The following is a 27,548-nucleotide window of genomic DNA, read 5'->3' as shown; positions in this document are numbered from 1 at the left end:
CACAGCCGCCCTCCTTGTCAGGGGGGCTGGTCGACCCTCCCGGTGGGCGAGGGGAGCGGCCCCTCCCGTCCTGTGAGTTCACCCCTGGGAAATGGGGCTCTGGCCATCTCCAGGCGGGGGAGGGGCAGGAGGGATGGCTGGGTGTCCCACCGGGTCCCAGGGAACTTCTTCTCCTGGAGGAGGCGGGGACTCCTCGTGAGCAGCTTTGGGGGTTGCCCCGGTGGGAGGGTGAGGAGACGGTTTACAGCCCAGAGGGAACGGAGCTGTGGTCTCCGCAGGGTGAGGCCAGGGCGGATTCTGGAAGCACCTCTGTCCTAGAGACACGTCCAAGCAGCATGGCCGTGTTTGCAGCGATTCGTGTGTGTGTGTCTAACGGTGCTCACGTGTGCTCACAGTCTATCTGGGTCTCAGGTCCCATTCTGAGCTCCCAGGAAAGCGCCCAAGGTCAGAGATGAACCCACCACAACCTCCCTAACCTGATTCTCGGCTTGAGCTCACGGAACACATCGACCGAAATGAGCACCTGGGCCTGAGATGGTGCTGGGCTCCGTGGTGACTGAGTTCTAAGGGGTCGCAGAGAGCAGAGCTGGGCTGGTCAGAGACTTCGTAGGCAGCTGGGACCTTCCTGACACGCAAGCGGGAGGAGGGCGACCTGGGGGCACTGTGAGATGAGTGACCAGGGTTGGGAGCTTGCTGGTCCCCTGGAGAATGTGACAGGGAGGCCTGGGGGAGGGGCAGAGGGCAGTGGCCCTGGAGAGGTGGAGTCGGGGGAAGTCTCGGCTGTGACGACTGGGAATCACTGGGGTGGGGTTTCAGCCAAAACACGCATGACATTAGGGGAGTCATCATCTAAGTGGACAGAGGGCTGCTTGAGCAGGAGCAGCTTCCAGATGTGATTGTTGAGGACCCAGGGGAGGGAAGTGAGATACTGCCCTGGGGCCATGGCAACCAAAGAGTGTGTGACCTGGACCATCAGAGCCGGACGTGGTCCACATAGAGGAGGAAGCATGAAGGCTGATGGAGAGGGTGGACAGACTTCCACCCCTGCAGTGGCCCCGTCCCCTGTTCTAGAATGTTCTCTGGGGAATTCTGGGTGACAGTGAAATCATCCCTCCCGAAAGCCCCAAGCCTCCACCCTCTCTCCTGATTCCCAAAGGCTAAGAGGATTTGTTTCCTTTGAGGATGACTGAGCTCAGGACACCAAATGTATCAACAAAAATGAGCAGAGAGCATTCATTTTTGAATGACAATGAGGACATTTTATTGAGAGCTGATTGTGTGCAGGAGGAAGGGCTGGGGGAACCAGGGTGGGAGGGTAGAACCTGCTGGGGCGGGGGCCCCGGGGTCCATGGAGGGCTGGGGAGGGGGTGAGGGCAAGAGGGGCCTGGGGCCCTAGGAACACTCTGAGGGCTTCACTGTCTTCGCCACGGTGCTCCCCTCGTGCGTGACCTCGCAGCTGTAACTGTTTTTAGATTTCCATTCGCTGCCCGTCAGGGTCAGGTAGCTGCTGGCCGCATATTTGCTGTTGCTCTGTTTGGAGGCCTGGGTGGTCTCCACGCCCCGGGTGACGGTGCTGCCGTCTGCCTTCCAGGTCACGGTCACGCTACCCGGGTAGAAGTCGCTGATGAGACACACCAGGGTGGCCTTGTTGGCGTTGAGCTCCTCCGTGGAGGGCGGGAACAGAGTGACCGAGGGTGCGGACTTGGGCTGACCTGCAAGTGGGGGAGGGGATGAAGGTCACAATCAGGTCTGCTGTCCGTCATGGGAGCCCCCGAGTCTGTGTCACAGTGGGACCCAGGATCCTTTGAGAGCCCGGCAGGACCCCGAGTCCAGGCACCACCGTGAGCCAGAGGGTCTGTGCCAGGAAGGTGGGTGGGGATTTCTCAGGCACCTCCCCATCTTCCTGGGAAACCTGAGCCAGGACCCCTGCCAGCGCTGTCCTGAGACCCCACTGGGTCTTGGTTTCCCACACAGACATCTGACCCTCATTCTCCTTGCCTGCCCTTTTCTGACATTTGATGGCAGTTTGCCTGTGGCTGTCTGTCTGTCTGTCTGTCCCCTGAGTAGATGATATGACCTCCCTGGCCTCCTGTGAGGTCAATCTAGGTGATTTTTGACCTGACATGTCTGTCTGCGCCTTTGCCGGAAGGGGTCCGTTGGTCTCCAAGCCTGTGTCCCTTGGAGCCTCTGTGCTGGGTCGAGGAGGAGCCTGTCTGCCTGTCCTCGGTGCCCCGTCCGCAGATCTGAGTTCAGGTTCCTCTCTGGCTCTTCTTGGGTCTGGAGGTTTCCTACCCTGGTACCTGTCTCTCTGCTTCCTCAGGGACTCCTGCTTCTGAGGAGAGTGTCCTGCAGACTCAGGAGTCCGCGCCCCCCGCGCCCTGACCTCCCATCTCCGTCCCCAGTTCTGAGTCCAGCACCTTCTCCTCCGCTATCTTTCCTCTTGCAGTTTCCCTGGGTCCCTGACTGGCCCAGGATCTGCACAGCAGCCCCATGGAGGCCTGGGGGAGCCCCTCCACCTCTGCGGGATCCGCGACCCGGATACCTCGACCCACAGTCCCCAGACCTCCCTGACCCTCTGACCCCGGCCCCCAGCCCTGAGGGTTCTGGGTCCCTCTGATGTCTCCCCATGGTCCCTCATCTATAGTCTTGTTCCCTTTTCCCTGTGAGATGGGGACCCCAAGTGACCCTCAGAGACAAAGCTGGGTCAACATAGAGCCCAGACTGGAGGTTGGGGGGACAAAGGAGAGCGAAGTCCGGGAGCCAGCTCGGCCCGGCAGACAGACAGACAAGTCAGTAGGTCAGCCTGCTCATTTCCCTGCCTCTGGGGTCAGAGGGGGAGGTCTGGTGGTGACCTCAGTGACAAGTAGGACAAGTCTGGGGTCAGGGGAAGGGAAGAGGTTAGGGCCCCAGGGGTGGGTCCTGGTTCAAGACTTGACCACAGGGCCGACTCCAGACACAGAAAAGAGCAAAGTGACAGAAAAGTGTCCAAACCTTGGGGAAAGAAGAAGGAGAGAAAGGAGGAGGGAGACTCACCCAGGACGGTCAGCTTGGTCCCGCCGCCGAAAACACCACACAGTGACACAGGCTCTCACAAAAACCCTCCCCAGGAGGCCCCTGCCCTGCCCCAGCCCCCCACCTGCAGCTGTGCTGGAGGAAGTGGGGTCCCCGCCCCAGGCTGGTGTCTGCCCACAGAGGGGCTTCAGCACCCCTCCCCCCGCAGCAGATGACAGGACAGGGGACCCCGAGAGGGCAGCAGGCGCCTTGGACAGGCAGGTTCCCTAAGCAGGTTTGCGTGTCAGATGCAGTCTTCCCACCAGGCGGCCAGGGGTGGGAATGGAATAATGGGGGGGGGGTGGCATTCACCGCTCCAAGAGCGAAGTACCCCGGAGGAGAAAGCCGCTTCTCTTCTCTGTGGAGTTGGCAGCAGCCTGACCCCTGGTGAGAGCACAGGCTGAGGGCAGGGGCATCCCCATCCCCCCACGGATCTGGCTGGAATGGATTTGCCACGACCGTCTTCTGTCTGACCCTAACTGGGGCTCCAGGGGCTCACCCCGGTTCCCCGGGGTTCTCCTGGCTTCAAACGGGCATCTCTAGTGAGACTTGGGCTGGTTCCCATCCAAGTCCGGCCTCCTTCTGCAGGGAGGACCGGACAGTGTCCTGGCCAGCCCTCAGGGTCTCATCTGATTTTTGGATGTGTCTGGGAGCATCTTACTCCGAACAGAGATGTGAGCAAGCCCCTCACTGTGGTCCTGAAATGTCAACTCGTTAAAGAGAATCAGGCTACTGGGCTACATGGTCCATCCCAGGCTTGAGTAGGGCCAGACACCAGATGGGCCTGGAACACATGGTCCCCACAGAACGCAGGAAGCTATGAGGTCTCCTGGGCCCGAGCGGGAGGCTGCCCTGGACAAAGGTGGGAACGCGAGCACCAAGAGAATATAACCAGGGTGGATTCAAACATCACCTGCATGTTCCCTAGACTTTCCCGTGACATGATTAACTGTTCGCCTTCAGAAGATGGCAGAGACCACTCATCATTTTGTAAAAGTGCTCCACTAAAGGATAGAAGTAAGATCCGAAAGCTATTCCTGGGGAAGTGAAGAGCATCTGAAGGGCCTCCCTTTGTGGACCAATTACTGCTTTCACTCCTGGAGAAGGAAATGGCAACCCACTCCAGTAGCTTTGCCTGGAAAATCCCATGGGTAGAGGAGCCTGGTAGGCTCTAGTCCATGGAGTTGCAAAGAGTCAGACACGACTGAGCAACTTCTCTTTCTTTCACTCACTGTTTCTACTAGAGCAAGGAGGACAGAACTGCAATCGCCCCCTGGCTTCCCGCCTGAGGGACCTGGGATTCGAACGTCCAATGAAGATAACTTGGCTAAATTACCTACGATCCCAAAAGGGCACTGTGGAGGGAAGTGGCCAGCTGTCCTAGGATTGCCTCTGGCCAAAATATCCCCCAGAACCTTGCTAACCCTTTCTAGCTAGAACTACTTTGCAGGCACATAAAGCAGTGAGAACTTCCCAGATACAGTTTGCAGTGGAGGGGCTGGCGGCTGCACCCCGACCCTGGGGGAGTCTTGCAGCCCCTTCTAGCTAGGAAAAACCAGAGTGATTTGGGAGAGACTGAAATACCCATCAGGCCCTAGACACGCCCACTAATCCAAGTGTCGAGGCGTTCCAACCCTCCTGGAGAGGCCAAACCACCAGGCCCTAGACACGCCCACCAATCAGAGTGTCAAGGCGTTCCAACCCTCCTGGAAAGAACACAAAAAACACCAAATCAAACAGCTCCCAAAACACAACCAAGTAACCAAGAGGCACATGGAAAAATGCTCAACATCACTAATTATTAGAAAGATGCAAATCAAAACTACAATGAGGTACCACCTCCAACTGGTCAGAATGGACATCATCAAAATATCTGTGAAGAGTGAATGCTGGAGATGGTGTGAAGAAAAGGGAACACTCTTGTTCTGCTTGCGGGAATGTTGATTGGTACACGAGGGAGAAGAGTATGAAGGTTCCTTAAAATCCCAAAACAGAACTACCATATACGATCCAGCAATCCCACCACTGGGCATATACCCTGAGAAAAACACCGTTTAAAGGAACACATGTACCCCTGTGTTCATCGCAGCACTGTTTACAATAGCCGGGACACAGAAACATCTTAAATGTCCGTCGACAGATGAATGGATAAAGAAGATGTGGTACATACGTGCAAAGGAATGTGAGTGACCCATAAGGAAGAATGAAGCAATGCCATGTGTAGAGACACGGATGGACCCAGAGCTTGTCATACTGAGTGACGTCAGATAGCGAAAGACAAATAGCACATGATACGGCTTAAGTGTGGAATCTAAGAAAATGGTTCAAATGAACTTATTTACAAAACAGAAATGAAGTCACAGATGTAGAAAATAAAATCATGGTTACCAAGGGGGATAGAAGTGGAGGGATAAACTGGGAGATTGAGACTGACGAGCACATGCTGCTCTTATAAATTCTACATATAAAACAGATGACTGATGAGAACCTACTATACAGCAGAGAGCGCTAGGCAGTACTCTGTGATGACCTGTATGGAAAAAGAATCTAAAGCAGTGTGGATATACATATATATATATATGATTCACTTTGTTGTAGTAGAAACTAATACAACACTGTAAGTCAACCATAGTTCAATAAAAATGAATGAAAACAGGGTTTTCTTGGTGGTCCAGTGGTGAAGAATCCACCTGCCGATGCAGGAGACACGGGTTTGATCTTCCCTGATCTGAGAAGATCCCACGGGCCTCAGAGCGCCTCAGTCCTCACACCACAACTATTGAGCCTGGGCTCAAGAGCACGTGCTCTGCAACGGTGGAAGCCACTGAAATGAGAAGCCTGCACGCGGCAAGCACAGAGCAGGCCGTTCTCACTGCAGCTAGAGAGAAAGCTTGGGAAGCAGTGAAGACCCAGCAACACCAAAAATAAATCAGATAAAATAAAGGAAGACTTTAAAAACTAATCAATATTAGCATGAAGAGTTACCAGGAGAAAGAAAGACATTAAAAAAAGTGAATGAAAACAAAACATAACTAAGCAAATGTACTGTGACACTTGGGAGTCACTTCATGACAAGCTACTTTTTGGTCTTAAGGAATTATGGACGATTTCTGTTTGGGTTTGCTCATGATAATTTAGTTACAGTTCAGGTTCTTTCTTTCCAGGCCATGAGGGACATATTTTCAGATGAGATGACATGGTGGGGGATGGGCTTCGGAGGCTCCCACTGGGGAGGAGGGACTCTGTTGTGGGGAGGAGTTGGCAGCACCCCTGAATTGATGATCTGGGATCCAGGCGACAAGAACCTGGGGGTATTATTACTCCTCTGCCTTCTCATATCATGTTCTCAGTTCTTCATGACAAAAATGTATGACAAGATCCAGGGGAGTTGGTCCTGGGAGGCCACAGCTCTGGGTGGGGGACTCGGCGGCATTGTACCCAGCAGGGCCACTGAGATGAGGGCCACCTGGGTGGTCCCCTTCTCCCCTGGGGTCTTCGTTTTTCCATCATGGAGATGGGATCAGGCGGCAGCTACGGGACACTGCGACTCTGGCTTTTCCCACCTCCTCATCTGTGATTTTGGGTCGGGGTACCAGGGGTGAAGACCTGGGGGGTTCTCTCCTCTGCTTCAGGGAGGCCGCAGAGTCCTCTGTCCATGTAGACTTTGTCCCTGGGCTGACCCAGCTGTCTGTAGCTCTGGGGACGGTGGCTCCCTCGCCCTGAGGCTGGAGGCACAGATGGGCTGCAAGGCCGGGGCCCTGAGGATGGCAGAGCCAGGGGCCGGCGGCTCTGAGCGGATGACCCCTTGCCTCAGGCCCTGAGCTCACATGTCCAGCTGCAGGTGCACTCAGGTGAGCCACTAGGTTATGGGGGGAGGGCGCCCTGGGCAGGGATCGGGGGCGCCGACTCCTCCGAGAGCCCGACCTTCTTAGAGCCCTCCGGCCACACTCTAAGCGTGGCAAGAGCTGGGCTCATCGGCCTGCCTCTCTTTCTGAATCCCAATGGAGTCTCTCCATGTGACAGTCACTGGATGGCCTCTTTATCCCCAGAAGGTGTCCTTTTCCGCTGACCCGGCTCTCCTGACCCCCTCCCACCCCCCCACCATACAGGAAGATGGCACCTGGTCCCTGCAGATTCCCCCCAGAACTAATTCCATCCCTGACCTGGCTTCAGATGCCTACAGTCCTCCTGTGGGAGGCCCCAGCTCCCCCCTAGGGCCCCAAGCCTGCCCTTGTGTGTCTCAGGCTCACCTGGAACCCTCCTCATTTCTCTCCTATCCTCACCCCCAACCCCAGAGCCATCCCCTGTCCCTTTCACAGGCCCTTGTCCCTTCCCAGCGGGACAGGGTGTGGGGGGGCAAGCCTGCACCCCAGGAGCCTGCACCGCCTGACAATGTCCTGCTCTGGGTCACTGCTCCCCTGGCACGCAGAGCTCCCTGGTCCCTGGGGCTGGGTTGGGGTGATGACAAGTAGATGGACTCTCACGTCATACCTGTCCCTTCCCTAAGGAACTGACCCTTAACCCCGACACTCGGCCAGACCCAGAAAGCACTTCAGAAATGTCGGCTGATAAATGACAAGGTCTTTATTCAGGAGAAGCAGGAAGAGGGAGGGAGGAGAGCCCCCCGGTCTGAGCCGACCTGGGCGGGGGCCCAGGGGTCCATGGAGGGCTGGGGAGGGGGTGAGGGCGAGAGGGGCCCGGGGCCCTAGGAGCACCCTGAGGGCTTCACTGTCTTCTTCACGGTGCTCCCCTCGTGCGTGACCTCGCAGCTGTAACTGCCTTTAGATTTCCAGTCGCTGCCCGTCAGGGTCAGGTAGCTGCTGGCCGCATACTTGCTGTTGCTCTGTTTGGAGGCCTGGGTGGTCTCCACGCCCCGGGTGACGGGGGTGCCGTCTGCCTTCCAGGCCACGGTCACGCTACCCGGGTAGAAGTCGCTGATGAGACACACCAGGGTGGCCTTGTTGGCGTTGAGCTCGTCCGTGGAGGGCGGGAACAGAGTGACCGAGGGTGCGGACTTGGGCTGACCTGCAAGTGGGGGGGGGATGAAGGTCACAATCAGGTCTGCTGTCCGTCATGGGAGCCCCCGAGTCTGTGTCACAGTGGGACCCAGGATCCTTTGAGAGCCCGGCAGGACCCCGAGTCCAGGCACCACCGTGAGCCAGAGGGTCTGTGCCAGGGAAGGTGGGTGGGGATTTCTCAGGCACCTCCCCATCTTCCTGGGAAACCTGAGCCGGGACCCTTGCCAGCGCTGTCTTGAGACCCCGCTGGGTCTTGGTTTCCCACACAGACATCTGACCCTCATTCTCCTTGCCTGCCCCTTTCTGACGATTGATGGGGGCCTGCCTGTGGCTGTCTGTCTGTCCCCTGAGTAGATGACATGACCTCTCTCACCTCCTGTGGGGTCAATCCGGGGACATTTCTGACCTGACATGTCTTCTCTGGGGACTTCTGAACCTATGCCTCAAGGGGTCTGTTTCACCCACATCTGTCTCCCTGGACCCTGCCTGTGGGCCAGGATCTTTGGCGATCTAGAGCCTGTCTCCTCTTCTGAGGTCTCTCTTATCCTAGTCTTTTTGGCTCTCCGCCCCCTGCCCTGTAAACTGGACACATCACTAGAGCTTTTGTGCCATAGATTTTGCATTTTTTTGAGCAAGGAAGTGTGTCCTGGGGACTTGGGAATCCACGGTGTCCTCATCTTGACCTCCCATCTCCGTCCCTGGTTCTGATTTCAGCACCTTCTCCTCCCCTATCTTCCTTCCTGCGGTTTCCCTGGGTCCCTGGCCAGCCCAGGATCTACACGGCAGCCCCACGGAAGCCTGGGGGAGCCCCTCCACCTCTGCGGAGTCCGTGACCAGGATCCCTAGACCCATAGTCCCCAGACCTCCCTGACCCTCTGACCTCGGTCCTCAGCCCTGGCTCTGAGGGAATGCCTCCCCATCTCTTTCAGCTACCTTTTCCCCTCTTCCCTTTGAGATGGGGACCCCGAGTGACCCTTAGAGACAAAGTGGGTCCAATAAGAGCCCAGACTGGGGGTTGGGGCGGGGACAGAGGAGAGCGAGTTAGGGAGCCAGCTTGGCCCAGGCAGACAGACAGAGGAGTCTGTAAGTCATCTGGCCCGTTCCCTGGCCTCTGGGGTCAGAGTTGAGGGTCTGGTGGTGACCACAGAGACAAGCAGGGCAGTCTGAAGGGGAGAGGGAGAGGTCAGAGCCCGAAGAGCAGGGTCCTGGCGGAAGGCTTGACCATAGGCTGACCCCAAGCCCCAGCAAAGAGGAAAACAGCAGAAAGTGGCCCGAAACTCGAGAAGAGCCGGGGGTTGAGGGGGAAGAGGAGACTCACCCAGGACGGTCAGCTTGGTCCCTCCACCGAAGATCCAGCACAGTGACTCAGGCTTGAACAAAAACCTCTCCCCGGGAGGCCCCCGCCCCGGCCCCAGCCCTCCACCTGCAGCTGTGCTGGAGGACGTGGGTCACCGCCCCAGGCTGGTGTCTGCTCACAGAGGGGCTTCAGCACCCCTCCTCTGCAACAGATAACAGGACAGGGGACCCCAAGAGGACAGCAGTGGGCACCCTGGAAGCAGGTCTCCCAGAGGAAGGTGGTGTCCGACCTGCGGTCCCCGGGTGCTGTCTCCTGGGATTTACCAAGTGTGTGGAGGCATCTTTGGGTCCATGAGGCTCCTTGGAAATGGACACCTCTTCTCTGCGTGTTTGGACAACCCTCCTTCCTTGGCGAGACCACGAGGTGAGGGCAGAGGGTGTCCCCTCCCCACCACAACCCCTAGCCCCTTCCAGGTCGAGGCAGTTGACCAGTGTTTGGAGCTGTTGGAATCCTCCTAGGTGCCTGAGCATCACGTCAAGGGTGTCCCTTGGATATCCTAGTTTGGGACTGTCTTGAGTGGGGGTGGGGCTGGTCCTGTAGGAGATGACAGCCTGGCCTCCAGGCTTGGGGCATCCCTGTCACTCTCAGATCTGGTCTCATGTTGGGAAGTGTGCTGGGGGGGATTCCTGCCCTGCCTCAGTCACAGCGAGACAGGAGCCGCGTGTCCTCCCTGAGCCAATGCCAGCTGCCAAGAAAGGAAACCCAGATCCTGGCCAATTCCGGTTATTGGAACGAAAATGCACAGCAAGAGTTAGATATGTCATCACCCAGAATATGCGAGCCTCAAGGGTCCGTCACATGGGACCCAGGAGCCCCCTGCAGAGGCTCCCAGGGGACACATGTCCATCTTTTGGAGCCCAATTGCCATCCTCAGAAAAAAGCTGGCAGTGTGTTCACACAGCCAGATTCGTTTATGTTCTGGATTATTCGCCATGGGAGAATGGCAGACTCCAGAGCATCGTGCTATAAGAGGACCCCAAGAAGATTAGGGTCATAACAGAACTTCTGTTTTGCTGGATATGAAACACACAGCAGCCCGTTCAGGGACATGGGAGCCCCCCGAGGGAAAGAGTCCAGATCTGAAATCTCCGCCGTGATGCATTCCTTCTCTTGGATGGAGAGGGTCACTGAGCACCAACTGCTAATGACACTCAAAGGTGGTCTCCCTGCCTGGGGCCATTGACCGAGAGTAGTTAACTGCCCTGGGAAGCAATTTTGCCAAAGTCCACCCTGAACCTGTTAACCCTGTGGAGCCAGAACCGCTTTGCAGGCCCATGAAGCAGACAGAACCACTCACGTACAGCAGGGGATACGGGAGGCTGTACCCCAACCCTGGGGGGTCCAGATAGCAGCTGATCTCCGGAGACCCCTCCTTGCCAGGAAAAGCCAGAGACTAAGCCACATCCACCAACCATGGTGTCAAACCTTGCTCAAGCCTCATGTAAACAACAAGAAAAACCACAAAATCAAACACCACCAAGAACAGGACGAATTCAATTCACAGCTGACAATGTGAGGCGTTTGCTGAGAACTGTCATTTGATATTAACAATTTACTCATGATATCTGATCAGGTTTGATAATACATTGTAGCTCTCTTTGAGGTCCTTGTACCTCAGGACACGATCGCAATATTTCAGAGGAACAGCTCCCAATATTTGGAATTTGCTTCCAAAGGTGATCTAAGAGAGGAATTATTGTGTGGTTGTATCGTCAGTAAATGCAAGACTTTGGGGAATTCGCTGATGAGAGCACGGGGCTGTCTTTCATTCACCTGCAGCCTTATTTTTTGTGTTCAAAGTTTCCTACAATAAAAACTTACAAGAAAGTAAATGGGATATTGCTCTTGGCAAAGCAGCAAGGGACGGGGTGGTGGCATTGTACCCAGCGGGCCAGTGAGATGAGAGTTTGGTGGCCCCCTCTCCACTGGAGCCTCCACACTCAGCTTTGTGAATGGAGTCCCAGATGCCCTGGGACAGGACCCCGAAGTTTCTATCTGCAGTCAAGTCTGTGTTAGGGGTGGGAATGTCTGGGATGAGGCTCCCAGGGCACCCCTGTCCTCTGTCCTCTGTGCCCCCAGAGTCCCCTGTATTGCAGGTTGTGTCCTGGGCTGTCCTTGACCCCCATCGGCTGTGGTCAAGGCAGCAACCAGTCCCTGGCAAGCCAGAGGGCCCAAGAGGCCTGGGGACGTAGGACTGCTGGAGCCATGGGGAGCCGTGGAGATGGAAGGGGGAGGTCCCCTGGGCAGGGGTCTGGGAGCGCTGAGCCCTCAGGAGGCCTGACCTCTGGAACCCTCAGGTCACACCCGCAGCCTGCCCTGAGCTGGGTCGACCCAGCCTGACTCTTCCTGAATTGTGATGGACTCTCTCTCCTTGGCACGTTGACTGGCCCCTTTGTGGGCCCAGATGACGCCTTCTGCCCCGGACCCAACACGCTTTGAATTCCCACCTCCATCAGAGTGACGGCACCGGCTCCATCTTGAACCCAACCATCAACAGCTCCCTCCCCAGCTTGACCTCAGACGCCCATGCACCGGGATGGAGGTCCAGCCCCCCACGAGGGTGGCCTTGAGCCACCCTGACCAAGCCTATCAGGACGGACACTGAGCTTCCCGGTGCCTCGACCTCACCGCAGCTCCCGGCACGAGTGAGCGGGACCAGCACCATCTCAGAGAGTGCGCCAGGTGCCCTGAGGGGAAGGGAGGGTGACTGTGATTGGCCAATTGCTAGGTCATGTGATATTGACCTGTTTCTCTGCTGCAGACCTTATCAGTGTCTTTACTTAGTTAATGGAGAAGGAAATGGCAACCCACTCCAGTATTCTTGCCTGGAAAATCCCATGGATGGAGGAGCCTACGGTCCACAGGGTGGCAAAGAGTTGGACACGACTGAGCGACTTCACTTAACTTAGTTTATGTGAGCTGTGAACATTGGACACTAGGGCTTCTGTGATGCATCCTCAGGCTTTCTGTGCTTGCTTGGTGACGGGCCAACCATGGACCCCTCACCTGGTAACTGCTCTCCCCTCCGGGTCCCCTGATGAAATAGGAAAGGTCAACCTCTGCTCCTGAGACTATGGCCTCGGAGTCTCCTTCCCCCATAATCCTGCCTCTGGTCCACTGCTGCCTCCTGGCACCCCTTTGGTTTTTTCCATGATCCTCCCAGAGCCATCCCCTGTCCCTTTCACAGGCCCTTGTCCCTTCCCAGCGGGACAGGGTGTGGGGGGGCAAGCCTGCACCCCAGGAGCCTGCACCGCCTGACAATGTCCTGCTCTGGGTCACTGCTCCCCTGGCACGCAGAGCTCCCTGGTCCCTGGGGCTGGGTTGGGGTGATGACAAGTAGATGGACTCTCACGTCATACCTGTCCCTTCCCTAAGGAACTGACCCTTAACCCCGACACTCGGCCAGACCCAGAAAGCACTTCAGAAATGTCGGCTGATAAATGACAAGGTCTTTATTCAGGAGAAGCAGGAAGAGGGAGGGAGGAGAGCCCCCCCCGGTCTGAGCCGACCTGGGCGGGGGCCCAGGGGTCCATGGAGGGCTGGGGAGGGGGTGAGGGCGAGAGGGGCCCGGGGCCCTAGGAGCACTCTGAGGGCTTCACTGTCTTCTTCACGGTGCTCCCCTCGTGCGTGACCTCGCAGCTGTAACTGCCTTTAGATTTCCAGTCGCTGCCCGTCAGGGTCAGGTAGCTGCTGGCCGCATATTTGCTGTTGCTCTGTTTGGAGGCCTGGCTGGTCACCACGCCCCGGGTGACGGGGGTGCCGTCTGCCTTCCAGGCCACGGTCACGCTACCCAGGTAGAAGTCGCTGATGAGACACACCAGGGTGGCCTTGTTGGCGCTGAGCTCGTCCTTGGAGGGCGGGAACAGAGTGACCGAGGGTGCGGACTTGGGCCGACCTGTGTGGACAGAGGAGGGGGTGTCAGACGCCGGGAGGTTCTGACCTTGCCCCCCAGTACAACCTCTGTGACGTGGCCCCACGGTGGCCCTGCTTGCCTTCTTGTGCCCGCCCCCTCCCTGCACTCAGCCCCTCAGAAGCCAGCTGTGCCCCTCTCCCAAGCGACCGGCCAAGCGTGGCCTCAGGGTCCCTGGCGGTGACCAGGGCCGCTCTCCTCCGTCCTCCTGGCCCCTGGAGTCTGTGTTTGCTCTTGGCCCTGACGTCTTGAGCCCTCAGTCCCTGCCAGACCCCTCCGTGACTTTCCGCTTCTGCAGCCCAGGTGCTTCCTCCGTGAACCGCGGTCCCCCAGCCCACTGGCCAGGACTGTCCTGACGGGAGTTGGGGGGACAAGCGCGCCAGAGCCGTGTGCCCAGCGGGGCCTGGGCTTTCCTCTCCTCGTCAGGCACCGGCTAGCCCCAGCCCAGCCTCAGCTCTCCCGGCCAAAGCCCGGGGTTCCCGCTGAGGCCCTGCCCGTCTCCCCGTCTCTCCTGCCTGAGTGCAGGGCTCCTCGCCTCGCCTGCCTTCAGGGGATGGTGCCCCAACACAGCACCTCCGACGACCCCGATTTTATGGGGGTCAGAGCCCCGCTCATCATCTCCTAAGTCTAACGCCCGCCTCGAGGCCAGCGGAGGCCGACCTTCAGACAGGTGTGACCCCTGGGCCCCAGCGGATCAGGGCTCCTGGACGGAGGAGTTCCTGCCCCAGGGGACCCGCTCCTTCCTGGCCGCTGTTCCGAGAGCCTCTGGTCAGCTCGCCCCATCTCAGCTGTGTCCACCCGGCCCCTCAGCCCAGGGCGGGCGAGACCCCTCTCTCTCTGCCCTCCCGGGGCCTCCCTCAGACTGCCCTCTATGTCCCTGGAGCCCGGTCACAGTCCCCGCCGAGCCCCCAAGCTCCCGTCTGGCACTCCCGGCTGGGGCACGGAGCTCACAGCCTGGGGCCCGGGGCTTGGAGACACCCCTAGTCAGCATCAGCCTCTGGCCCGCATCCCAGCGTCTGCTCCGCAAAGGGGAACAAGTCCCTGCATTCCTGGACCAAACCCCAGCCCCAGCCCCCGGATTGGTCCCGTTGGACAGTAGGACTCTGGAGGCTCCTGCTGGTTACCCCAAGACCAACCAGCCTCCCATCCCTGCCCCACAGAGAAAGGTGGGGATTGGCCCTTAAGGCCAGGGGAAAGAGAGGAAGCCGCCCCCAGAGCAAGAGAAGTGACTTTCCTGAGAAAGCAGAGGGCGAGACAGGCTGGGGAAGGGCTGAGAGCCACTTACTCAGGACGGTGAGCTGGGTCCCGCCGCCGAAGACAACACAGTGACTGAGCCTCAGACCAAAACCCGTTGGGCCAGCACCTGGGGCCTGCCCCCCGGGGGGCTGCGCCAAGCGGGAACCTGCTGGGCGTGATGGGCACAGGGCTGCAGCCACTGGGGCTGTGTCCTCGGGCCGAGGGGAGGTGTGGAGCCAGCCCTCCGGAGGCCAGGGCACCCCTGGGTGGGCTCATGTCCTGGAGGTGTCCCCCTGCCCAGCCCCCTGGCCGAGGCAGCAGCCACACACGCCTTGGGGTCACCCAGCGTGTCCCCCTCACTCGGAGGCCGTCCTGGCCACCACTGACTCCTCAGCGCTGACGGAGACGCCGCGTCTGTGTGGTGTGGCAGAGGAGTACCGGGATGGCTCGGACCTGCCCGGCCGCTCCTGTCAGGCCGCTGGGTGTTTCTTCTCCACCGGTTCTCACAGTCCAGCCAGGCAGCTTCCTTCCTGGGCCTGTGGACACCAGGCTATTCCTAAGGCCCCACGTGGGGAACCCCTGCCCTGTCTCCTCCACCCACGGAGACGCAGCTCAGTTCATTCTCTTTGATGCCTTTCCTGCTGTCTCAGATCACTGTCTTTCTATACATCTGTTTCTCCATCCATCCAACATCCATCATCCATCCAACATCCATCATCCATCCATCTGTCATCCAACATCATCCATCCATCCATCATCCATTCATCCATTATCATCCATTATCCACCCATCCATCTGTCATCCATCATCCATCCATCCATCCATCATTCACCTGTCTGTCCAACAATGGCCATCAAGCACCCGTCTGCCAGGCCCTGTTTCACATGCTGGGACGTGGTTGGGGGAGCCCTCTCTCCCACGCCCACCCCTCCCTGAAGCTTCTCAGGTCGAGTCTAACAAGGTCCCCGTCCCGGTCAAGTCTGCGGTCCCCCCGCAGCCCCAGAGTGCCCTTCACCTCTCTCTGTTTCTGACCCACACTGTGCACTCGGACAACCGCCCAGGGGCCTTGCATCCCTATTCCTTTCCTGACTTCTTTTTTTGGCTCTGGGTTTATACACATTCTGCCTCCTGGATGCATCTCTGCTTGAGTGTCCCACAGACACCTCAGACTCTGCATCCCCCATCTAAACTGCTCCCAGTTCCTTGCAGATTTGGTCCCCTCATTGTTCTCAATTCGGTATATTTCTCCCCAAGCCAGAGGCCTGGACTCATCCCGTAATGCTTGCCCCTCATTGAGTCAGCCTCTGTGTCCTACCATAACAAAAAATACCTCTACAAATCTCAGAAAAACAGAACACCCAGATTGCACTGTAAGAGTTTATGATGACAAGAATCCTCAGGCCTTGCCAAATCTGATATTATCTCTCGACATAGTTAATCTAAGTAGGAAGGTAACCCCTACATCACTGGGTACAGCATCCTTTTAATTCAGCAATGGAACTTTTGGGTCATGGTTGTATTTAAGGTATGCACATGCGATTTTTGAAACAAAATTTAACAGAACAGCAATGTAAATTCAGCACTTATTTCTGATTGAAGAAAGCAAATATCTAGCCTTTTACTAAGTTAATTATCTAAGGACACATCCTCAACTTAATGAACAGTATCTCCTGAAACTTACAGCATGCCTCACAATTAAAGGCAAAACCACTTTAGAGGCCAGGGTTCCCATGCTCGCTTTTATTATTTAACATCTTCTACAGATTCAAGCCCACGAGATGAGCTGGGGGGAAGAGTGTGAATGTTAGGAAAAATGATATAAAATTGGTTTTTGCAGGTGAGGGGCTAGTTTACTTAAAAAAAAAAAAGCAAGCTCAAGATGAACTGAAGGACTATTAGAACTAGTATAAGAGTTAACCTGTGATTGAATACAAGCAGGCGAGGCAAAAGTCAGCAGGTTTCCTTCTATACAGGCAGTAACCACTGAAAATACGAAATGGGGGAAGCACTGACAATCTCGATAAAAGTTCTATTAAAAGCCCTAAGAATAAACTTAACATGGAATGTACAGGATCTGTGAGGATAAAATATAGCACAACCTGATGAACGGACACATCAGCAAAGAGCTCAACTCCCCTCAAGTGAACCCGTGTACGCCGTGAAATTACAAGCGCAACATCAAAGGAATAATTTTGAACTTCCCCTGTGGTCCAGTGGCTAAGACTCCAAGCTCCCAAGGCAGGGGGCCTGGGTTCAATCCCTGGTCAGGAAACTAGAACCCACAAGCTGCAACTAAGAGTTTGCAAGTCGCGACTAAAGCTCCAGAGTGCCACAGCTAAGACCCAGCGCAGCCAAAAAAATAAATATTAAAAAAAAAATCAGTGAACCAGTTCTAAAGTCCAACAGTAAGAATAATGGTGGAGTTCAGTTCAGTTCAGTCGCTCAGTTGTGTCTGACTCTTTGCGACCCCACAGACTGCAGCACGCCAGGCTTCCCTGTCCACCACCAACTCTCGGAGCTTACTCAAACTCATGTCCATTGAGTCGATGATGACATCCAACCGTCTCATCTCAATGGTGGAGAATAGACACAAATATTTTGATTGAGAATAGTAACGGCGGGATTATTCTCTAGCAGGTACCAAAACACACAGTAAAGCTACAATAATTAAAACCTGGTGGAAGGGATGCAGGAATTGATGGTTAGAACCACAGAGAGGATGTGATAAGTCAGTAATTCAGCATTTGGTGAAGGCTGTGTTTGTATTCGACAAAGACAGGACGACCAGTTCCCCATTTGGAAAATATACAAGGATACATTTCTACCAACACAAAAATAAATTCAAGGCGAAGTAAAAACAAACACCAAAACAATAGAAGTACAGGAATAAAGTTAAAAAAAAATCAAAATAGGAATGTCTTTCCTATGCTTGCCACGGATCACAAACACCATAAAGAAAAACAACCGATCTGACACGTAAAAATTAAAAAGGCTTAATGTTGAAAGACCCGACAAACGAAATTGGAAAACGGATCAGGCAAAAATATTTACCACATACATAACTAATGAGGGGTTACTATCCCAAATGGATGAAGAGTTTCTATAAACCTTAAAATATAATCAACCGAACGAAAAATAAACCAGGCAAAATTACAACTGGTACATTCACAGAAGAAATAAAATCAATCAATAAAAATATGAAAGGAATATAAATTTCACCAACAATCAAATAAACAAACAGCAAACAGTTTTGTTCTCATTTTTGCTTTTTAGACGCGCAAAATAAAAACAAGATCCAAATGTCACATTACTGGCGAGAATGGAGAGGAAAAAGCACTGTCATTCACTGCAGTGAACCGAAGCTGGAACAGACAGTTGGGAGGCCCATTGGCATCACCTATGAAAATTTCAAAGTCTGTTGTCTCTGACCCAGAATCCCATTTTTAGTCATCTTTCCGGGGAGATAACAGTGAACAAAGTACGGGCATATAGCTACACACGTTTCCACGTGGCATCTTTTGTAATTTACAATTTTTTAGTGGAAGCAACCTAAATGTCCACTCAGGGGAATGATTAAAGACAAGCTGCTTCATCCAAACTTTGAATTCACGCAGAGCCATTCAGAGAACTTGGGAGATCCATGCGGGCTGATATAGAAAAATCTCAACAGACTGTTTAGAAAGATAGTTGCAGGCTCATAGGCAGAGTATGAGTCCATTTTGAAAAATAAAGCCCACCACCCATTAGGTGTGTGTGTGTGTTTTCAGGGACATACACGCCTAGGAGGAGGGCCAGAAGTGTACAGACCCACGTGACATTGTCTCTCGCTGGAGAATGAGTTTTAGGGTAATACGTGTGGGGTTGGTGTGCAGAAACTCTCAATTTCTGCTTTATACATTTCTGTACTCAATCTTTTTTTTAAAAGCACACATTATTTTGGTATTAAAAAGCATTTTAGAAGATAAAATTTTATATATATCTTCTTGTGAACATTTTCATAACTATTTTTTATAGTTTATAATTTTATAATTATATTTCATACAATTATAACTTCATAATTTTATAAAATTATAAAGCAAAAATTAAGAATATCTGGCTAGAAATACATTATTGACATATTTCTATATTTTCTGACAAGCTTTTGAAAGTACACACATGCTTTAAAAACCCAATTTTAGAAATATCATTTTGGAAGTTTGTGTTAAGATGCCTTACTATGGCTGTTCCATGCTGTGTTTCATCACACCCTTTCTGATGGGTATTTAAGTTATTTCCAGTTTTCTCCCATCATTAATAAGTTGAGTTTCTGTCTTGTAAACCTTCGGTCACATCTTTTTGATTGTTCCCCTGCCCCCAGATGAATTCCTAAAAGCGGAATTACACAATTTAAAGAAACATGCTTCTTTCACGACTTGAAGCATTTTGCCGCAAAGGGTGTCCAGTTTAGATTCTCATAGCCGGTCCGTGACAGTGCGTGCTCCTCCCCGTCAGCCCTCTGACGACGCCACCGTAAACTCGCCTGCCGATTCCATAGGCCATCTCGGTGTCTGGTCACCGAGGACCGGCCCCTGCTCTCCATCGCCTTTTCACAGCTTCTCCTCCCATCCTCTAACCTGACCTCACGCTGGTCTCTGATCTGAAACAATTTTTCCAGAGCACAAACTGGACTCCGACAGCCCTGCACTTAAATCCCTCAATAGCTGCCCTGGATTCCAGGAAAAAGGATGGGGTGAACAAGACCCCCGTGGCCTGTACCCCATTCTCCCCAGCTCTGGAAGGCCCTGCAGGCCTGTGCACCCCTTCTCCTTAGCCTCCCCCATCCCAGGTCAGTGCCCCACACCTGGACATGACCCCTTGGTTCAGGCTTGGCCCCATTAGACACTTAGGAACCTTGCTGAGAAGCTGTCCTCCTTGGGGGAGACCGAGCCGAGCCCTTGCTTCCTTCTCTGGACGCCTTGCAGACTTGTCCCTCTCTTGGACTGTTTTCTTAAAACACGGGACATTCTAGTGCCTGTCTAGTCCCGGGACTTCTGCAATCCTGGGACTTCGCCCGTGTGCTGTGTGACCTTGGGGAGCTTGTCTCACCTCTCGGGACCTCTGTTCCCACCTGTAAGAAGGGGAGGAAGGCGGACTTGCCTTGTGGGGCCGCTGCCCCCTAAAATGATGAGTGCCTTCTGGGTACGTCCTGCCCCCGTTGCGCTGTGTCTGCCCTGCTCAGAGGGCCGAGGTGAGGCAAGAGGGACACCAGCCATGGGTGCAAAATCTCAGGGGCGCCAAAAACTCCATGAGATAAATAATATCTCAATACAATATTAAAAAATAAAAACCAGCACAAACCAAGGCACACTAGGCCAAGTGTCAACGCTGTAAGTAAAGCCACTGTCTGCTCAGGCCGTTCTCTCCATCTGGCTTTCCCTTCTCATTCCCCACCCCTGCAGGCATCCACCCCTGGGTCCCATCGGAGGGAAGCCCCACTTCCTGCACCAGGACTCCCCCGGCCCTTACCTGTCCCACAGACTCCACGGGCTTTTTCCTGCCGGGGCTTCCACATGGGGGGCTGTGTTCCGAGGCGCTGCCGTCGGGGGCAGCAGGCCGTGGGCGCCCACTGCCAGGCCCAGCAGGATGAGAGGCCAGGGCTGCCTGGGGACACTGCGCTGACCCCTGGGGGCCTCATGGGCCCCCTGGCCTGGCCTGGACCTCATGTGCCCCCAGGGCCCAGGGCACCTTGCGCAGACACGCTGGTGTGGGCTCCTCCTTGGAGGGGTTCGAAAGTGCCCCCGCTTCCCCCTGCTGGCAGGGGCCGTCCCGGTGCGCCCCGTCCCAGGGGCCGCGTCCTCTGCCAGGGCCTTCTGTCCCTGCCCCAGCACCGCCCCCTCCTCCAGGGCCGGTACTGGGGGGGCCTCTCCCCGGGGGAGGTCTCTGCCAACTGCTCTGCTGTGGCTCCAGGGCCCGAGGTCTTCTCACTCAAGCCCGCCCACCAGCCCCGCCCCACCCCGGGCCCTGCTTCTGCACACCAGGTCTGTTCCGCTTCTCTGCTCTGCGAGGTTGTCTCGTGGCCCTAGAGAGGCCGTGGAGGGCTGGGGTCCTGGTGCTGTCAGGATTCTGGGTGTAGGAAGAACTCCACGCGGCAGGTTGCACGTTCCTGCTCATCGCGGCCAGCACCTACCCTCCGGCTTGTCGGTCGCTTCAGTTCTGTCATTCATTCAGTCGTGTCCGACTCTGTGCGACCCCATGGACCGCAGCACACCAGGCCTCCCTGTCCGTCACCAACTCCCAGAGTTTACTCAAACTCATGTCCATTGAGTTGGTGATGCCACCCAAACATCTCACCCTCGGTCGTCCCCTTCTTCTCCCCCGTTCGATCTTTCCCAGCATCAGGGTCTTTTCCAATGAGTCAGTTCTTTGCATCAGGGGGCCAAAGGACTGGAGTTTCAGCTTCAGCATCAGTCCTTCCCATGAATATTCAGGATTGATTTCCTTTAGGATTGACAGATTGGGTCTCCTTGCAGTCTAAGGGACTCTCAAGAGTCTTCTCCAACATCACAGTTCAAAAGCATCAATTCTTCGGCGCTCAGCTCTCTTTCTGGTCCAGCTCTCACATCCACACGTGACCACGGGGAAAACCGCCACCTTGACTGGACGGACCTTTGTGATCCAGCTGCTCGGGTCCACTTAAGTCCCGCCCTGCAGCCCTGCAAGCTCTCTGTTTCAGCGACTCTGGGGAAGCGCCCCAGAGGGGCTTCTCTGGAAGGGACCTTTCAGACATGCCTGGCCTCACATTCTGAGGCTGATGCTCCTTAACGTTCCTTCTACATTTGGTCAAAATCGGTCCAGCCTGTTCCACGGGATGTGGTGTCAGACACACAGCCTGGGACTTCAGCTCCTTCACATAGATAGCATGCTGGGAGAGAGTGTCTGTGGATCTCTGCGTTTCTGCCTGTCTCAGGAGCAAAGACACGGATCGCCTTTGTCATGGATGGTCTTTGGATGTTTGTGGAATGAGAAACCCTGGAAGGTGGAGCTGGGGTCTCCCTCCGGAGCTGAGCAGACGTGGGCCCCCAGCTTGGACGTGCGGGTGTGTCCTGGCTCCTTTGCATCACCCCGTCGGGCTCAGGGAACCACTGCCCGGACGACGCTCGTGGCCCGACCGCCGCTCTGGCTGAGTGACAAGCTGGCCTTTGTCTCCGGCCCAGCATCTCGGGTCTGCCCGCATCAGTGCAGTTGCGGCAGCCTCGCGCTTTAGCTGGCAGGCGGGATGACCACCCAGGACCTCCACAGCTCTCGATAATGACAATAATGACGATGATGAGTGGGGAAGGAGAGGGCGAAGTGGATGGCGGTGATCAGAACCTCACGGTTTGACCAAACTCATAAAGCAGTTTCAGAGGAACCCCAGGCTGCCTGGTCCATGCTGAGGCTGGACTGCACACACACATCCCTGGCCTTGGACGCTGGCCAGCACTGAGCAGTAATGGGGTGCGGGTGCCCTAACATCTGCCATGTAGGTATGGGGGAGCCCCGAGGGGCCCTGATCCAGTCCAACTTCTCCCCGCCGTGGTGCTTCGCTCACCCCAGCCTGGGACCTGTGCTCCTCGCATCTCGGGGGCTGGGTCTCGCCTCCTACCCCCGGGGTCCCAGGTGGAAGCTGCTTTGTCCCAGCACCCCCCGTGCGGATGTGACACTCCTCCACTGCCCAGGGCCTGGAGGCTGCGGTGGCCCCCGGGAGAGCCCCGGGTTTCGGGGAGAAAAAGGGACTGTCCCTGAACTCGGGGGGTGACTCCAGCTGCCCCCCTTCCCCCACCCTGCACCTGCCCAGGCCTCTGGGCCCACTCCACCGCAGACCACTTCCTCCTGCGGGGGCTGCGGTCGGAAATCCAAGTCTGGCTAGTCCCCAGGGGACCCTCGGGGGATGGGCAGGGCCTTCCCAGCCCATGCCGCTGTGGCTCTGGCCACGCCACTCAGGCCTGCCCTACACCCTGCCAGGCTGAGCACGGCTGAGAGCTGGATTCCAGCTGGCTCAGAGATGTCGGGGTCCAGCTGTCCTGCTGGGTGGACCCCCTTCCCAGGGCCTCTTGCTCCTCTGCACCCCCGCCCCTGCCCACCTCCCCTGGAGTGGAGGGGTGTGTCGTGTCCAGTCACTTCCGTCTGCTCCTGCCCACTCTCCACCCCGCAGACCCCAGAGACCCCGCCTGCTGCCACTGAGGACCCCTGTCTCCCAGGCCCAGGCTGCCCCCAGCTCCCCACTTTCCTCCTCCCCAAACTCAAGCCTGGCGGGTCCTTCTCTTAAGTGCTTCACTGTTGGGGCTTGGAGCATTTGAGGTGGAGTGGGGGGCAGAGGGTCGTCTGCAGGTGTGACCAGGTTTCGGGAATCAGGGTCTGGCTCTGTGGTTCCTGGGGAACCCTGAAGACCCCGGCTCCTCTGGTGATCCCGCGGGTGCAGAAGCTCCCCCACCCTGAGCTGTCTTTCAGCAAACGGGGAGAGAATCCTGAGGCTTCTGGAGACGTGACAGACTCCCCCGCCTGGCAGTCCCTTCTGCGGATGAGGGAACAGAGGCACAGAGAGGGAGAGTTTCTTTCCTAAGACACCAGCAACTTGGTGTAAAGACTGTCCCGGGACTTACCAGCACCAGCCGGAAACCTGGGAGGAGCAGGCTTTTTGGGACATGGGGGTGGGGTGGGGTCCAGCCTGGAACTTGGGGGCTCTGGGAAATTTCCCTCCCTTAAACAGATGGGGAAACAGTGGAAACAGTGGCTGACTTTATTTTTGGGGGCTCCAAAATCAGATGGAGCGGATGGTGACTGCAGCCATGGAATTAAAAGAAGCTTGCTCCTTGGAAGGAAAGTTATGACCGACCTAGACAGAATATTACAAAGCAGAGACATTACTTTGTCAACAAAGGTCCATCTAGTCAAGGCTATGGTTTTTCCAGTGGTCATGTATGGATGTGAGAGTTGGACCATAAAGAAAGCTGAGAGAAAAAGAATTGATGCTTTTGAACTGTGGTGTTAGAGAAGAATCTTGAGAGTCCCTTGGACTGCAAGGAGATCCAACCAGTCCATCCTAAAGGAAATGAGTCCTGAATATTCATGGGAAGGACTGATGTTGAAGCTGAAACTCCAATAGTTTGGCCACCTGATGTGAAGAACTGACTCATTGGAAAAGACCGTGATGCTGGGAAAGATTGAAGGCGGGAGGAGCAGGGGACGACAGAGGATGAGATGGTTGGGTGGCAACACCAACTCGATGGACATGAGTTTGAGTAAACTCTGGGAGTTGGTGATGGACAGGGAGGCCTGGCGTCAGTGGGGTCACAAAGAGTCAGACACGACTGAGCGACTGAACTGAACTGAACGGCGTGGACGGGCCTGGTAGCGGGCAGCAGAAACCCACTGTAGAGGGAGACACGGCCCAGAAAGTGTGGAGCTCAGACACAGGACAGGGGAGACCTGGGGGTGGGGGTGGGGTAGGCGGCTCCAGTGGAGGAGTTGGTGGGGGAGGGGGCAGCGGCTGGTCTCCGTCTTCCTGGCACCCTTGGAACTCCTGGCACCCTGACCAGTCCTAGGGGGTGCTTAAGATGAGTCAGGTCAATACATGTCAGAGCCTGACTTCACTTACTATTTCGATGCTTTATTGATCCAGATCGGGGGGGTGGGGCAGGAACTTAATTTCAATACTAAAACCTATTGCATTAGATATTTCTCTCTCTTCTTTCTTTTTTAAATTTGGCCATGTCTTGTGACTTGTGGGATCTTCGTTCCCTGACCAGGGACTGAACCGGTGCACTCAGCAGTGAAAGCGCTAACTGCTGGATTGCCAGGGAGGTCCCGGAATATTGTTTTCCTTGATGACTGGGTTTTGGGACACTTCCTGGGCCAGAGGGGGCAAGGCCAGCAGCGCCCACCTCTCCTGGCCAGGTGGGTTTAAATTAATATCTGGTGGGCAGCTCTTATTTTCCAGGTCCTTTCCAAAGATTCGGACCGATGGCTGGGAGGGGCACACTCCTGTCGCGAGGAGACCCTACTTTGGCGGCTGGTGGTTTTGCAGCAGCTGCCGCTCCCTTAACTGTCCCCCCGGCAACTAGGCAACTATCAGCTGGGTGAGTCCTCCTGGGACCCCGGGACGGTTGTTCAGACTGACACATTCTCACATCTTTGTTGCGGTCACGGGAAATGCTTTGCCCGATGGCTAACGATGCCAGGGTGATTTATATTTGATTCTTCCTTCATTATTCTAAACGCCAAACACCTAAACACCCTGACGTTTATTTCTCACTATCCATGGCGGCCAGCCGTATCTGTTGCTAATTCAAGAATGATAAGTAGCCTGATGATTTATCTTGCTTTTAAAGAGTTTTTATAAATGTAGGTAAAGGAACATAGATGATCTACATCATTTTAACGTTGATTTCACTAGACAGACACATCCTTTAATTTTCAGTGATTTTATGATATTCCTCAAAATGCACACTAATATGTTTGTATGTACCAACGCAATGGGAAGGCTTCTAACAGAACTTGGCCGGGACGGGGCGTCTGGCAGGGAGGACTAGCTTTGCTAGTTAGATCACATGATTAGACTCTTCCATCGACTAAATGATTCAAGTCAGCAGCCTCAAGTTTTGGAGGAAGCATATACTGAAAGCAGCAGTCCTTTTTGTCTCCAGGGACAAGGATGGGAGAATGGTTTCAGGATGGCTCAAGAGAACTACGTTTATTGTGCACCTTATTTCTCTTATTGTTACATCAGTTCCACCTCAGATCTCAGGCATTAGATCTCAGAGGCTGGGGACCCTTGACTTAGCACACACGACAAGAGGCAGGCATTTTTCTCATAAGATACCAGATTGGCAAAGATGCATTAAAATGACCCGTGCAGGCATGCTAAGTCATGTCCGATTCTTTCGACCCTGTTGACTATAGCCTGCCAGGCTTTTCTGTCCATGAGATTTTCCAGGCAAGAACACTGGAGTGGGTTGCCATTGCCTTCTCCAAGGGATCGTCCCAACCCAGGGATGGAATCCACGTGTCTTGTCTTGTCTGCATTGGCAGGTGGGTTCTTTACCAACTGTGCCACCTGGGAAGCACTGAGATGACAGATATTTAAAATTTCCTCAGTCTTTAAAACTATGTCTTCTTCTACAAGGGCCCTCTTAAGTGAAGATTTAAGCAGGAAGCTCTGCTCAAGCTTTCTTGGTGTTCACCCCTGAAATGGAGAAAGTGAACAGGTGGCCTGGTGACGCCTCTCAGCAGGTGGTTTCTTGAAAAGCTGCCTCTGGGGTGGGGCAGCTTGCAGGCTTTCCCCCAGTGGATGGGACAGTGAACCCTCATCTCAGACGGTCTGGAGGTGCACCGAACTGGCCCCCACTCAAATCCTCTTGAAGTCCAATGCTTTGCTTTCTGCAAAATCAAAAGAGTATGAAATGGAGCTGTCAGCTGATAAATCATTAGAGAAACAATTTCTGACCATCCAGCACGAATCATTTTTGGCACCTAACCAGGAAGGAGTTCATAGCAGGGAGTGACACCCTATTACAAAGCTCCTATTTATGGAACTGAAGTTTCTCCAGGTTTGTTGTAGAAACGAAAGCCAGAACAGCATTGTTGACAATGCTAGACCTACTTCATTCTAGAGGTAAAGAAAGAAAGAAGGTGAAGTCACTCAGTCGTGTCTGACTCTTTGCAACCCCATGGGCTGTAGCTTACCAGTCTCCTCCAGGCCAGAATACTGGAGTGGGTAGCTGTTCCTTTCTCCAGGGGATCTTCCCAACCCAGGGATCGAACCCAGGTCTCCCGCATTGAGGGTAGATTCTTTATCAACTGAGCCACAGGCGAAGCCCCTAGAGGTAAAAGTAAATTATGCTAATTGATGGATCCATGAATCAACAGTAGTTGATAATTATTTATAAGGATTTCAGGACTTCCCTGGTGGTACAGTGGATAAGAATCTGCCTGCCAGTGTGGATTTGATCCCTGGTCGGGCAGAGCCCACCTGCCGCAGAACAACAAAGGCCACGTGCCTCAACTACTGAGCCTGAGTGCCTAGGGGCTGTGCTCCCGACAAGAGACGATTCCACGCTGAGAAGCGAGAGAGTCGCTGTGCTGGCCACAGTTAGAGAAAGCCCACCCAGCAACAAAGACCCTGGGAAACCAAAAATTAAAAATAAGTAAACAGGCTGTAAAAATAAAGATTTCAATCCATTTATGTCATTTGAGTCAAACTCTGCTCCTAATAGGGTAATAACTCAAGGTAGGAGAAAACTTTTAGCACTTAAAATCACGGTGCTATTGAAAATTTTTTAAATGAATGTATATTGTTCTGACAGTGATGTATGGCAGGGTATTGAATGAGATTTTTGGGTATGAAAATGCATGAGCATAAGTCCATTCGATACGTCTACATCTCCATTCCTGTCCTGGAAATAGGTTCATCTGTGCCATTTTTCTAGAGTCCACATGTATGCATTATCATGTGATATTTGTTTTTCTCTTTCTGACTTACTTCACCCTGGGTGACAGAATCTAGGTCCACCCATATCTCTACCAATGACCTTATTTTGTTCCTTTTAGTAGGTGAGTAATACTACATTGTATGTATGTACCATATCTTTTTTAAAAAATTTATTTAATTTTTCTCTTTTATGTTTTCTAAATGATGAAAGTATAACAACACATTTAGAAGAGACTTGGAAAACACAGAACAAGTTTACATATAGTTCCACCATATATTACAAATATTACAAATATTTTTTAAGTAAATAAATTAAGATTTATGTTTGAGTTTCAACATAAAGCTCTCAAAAATTAATAGAATGAATATACAGAGAAGTAGAAGGATAGTGTAGACCTGAAAAGCACTATGAACCAATTCAACCTAATTAAGATTTATACAATTTTTTCACAACAGTGGATCCAAATTCTATTCACTTTCTCATAGACTATAAACCAGGAGACAATGGAACATATCCAGGGACACAAA

The 27,548-nt window shown here is 54.2% G+C and overlaps 1 protein-coding gene and 2 gene segments (V, D, J or C); all 3 read right to left on the bottom strand.

Moving 5' to 3' along the window:
• Positions 1-1,236: 1,236 nt before the first annotated feature.
• LOC110123410 (immunoglobulin lambda constant 2-like) lies at positions 1,237-6,708 on the bottom strand. The segment is given in 3 exon segments: positions 1,237-1,712; positions 3,034-3,087; positions 6,645-6,708. Coding segments are annotated over 3 exon segments (438 nt in total).
• Positions 6,709-7,612: 904 nt separating this feature from the next.
• Positions 7,613-12,783, bottom strand: LOC139037676 (immunoglobulin lambda constant 2-like). The segment is given in 4 exon segments: positions 7,613-8,076; positions 9,388-9,498; positions 12,055-12,113; positions 12,779-12,783. Coding segments are annotated over 4 exon segments (495 nt in total).
• Positions 12,784-12,855: 72 nt separating this feature from the next.
• Positions 12,856-20,405, bottom strand: LOC110123411 (immunoglobulin lambda-like polypeptide 5). The gene is given in 4 exon segments (XM_070475630.1): positions 12,856-13,321; positions 14,622-14,659; positions 14,661-14,738; positions 20,078-20,405. Coding segments are annotated over 4 exon segments (633 nt in total). The 5' UTR covers positions 20,275-20,405; the 3' UTR covers positions 12,856-13,001.
• Positions 20,406-27,548: the final 7,143 nt, after the last annotated feature.

The sequence above is a fragment of the Odocoileus virginianus genome, chromosome 12 (genome assembly GCF_023699985.2).
Source record: "Odocoileus virginianus isolate 20LAN1187 ecotype Illinois chromosome 12, Ovbor_1.2, whole genome shotgun sequence".
Lineage (NCBI taxonomy): Eukaryota > Metazoa > Chordata > Mammalia > Artiodactyla > Cervidae > Odocoileus > Odocoileus virginianus.
This window is presented reverse-complemented; position numbering and strand designations above follow the sequence as displayed.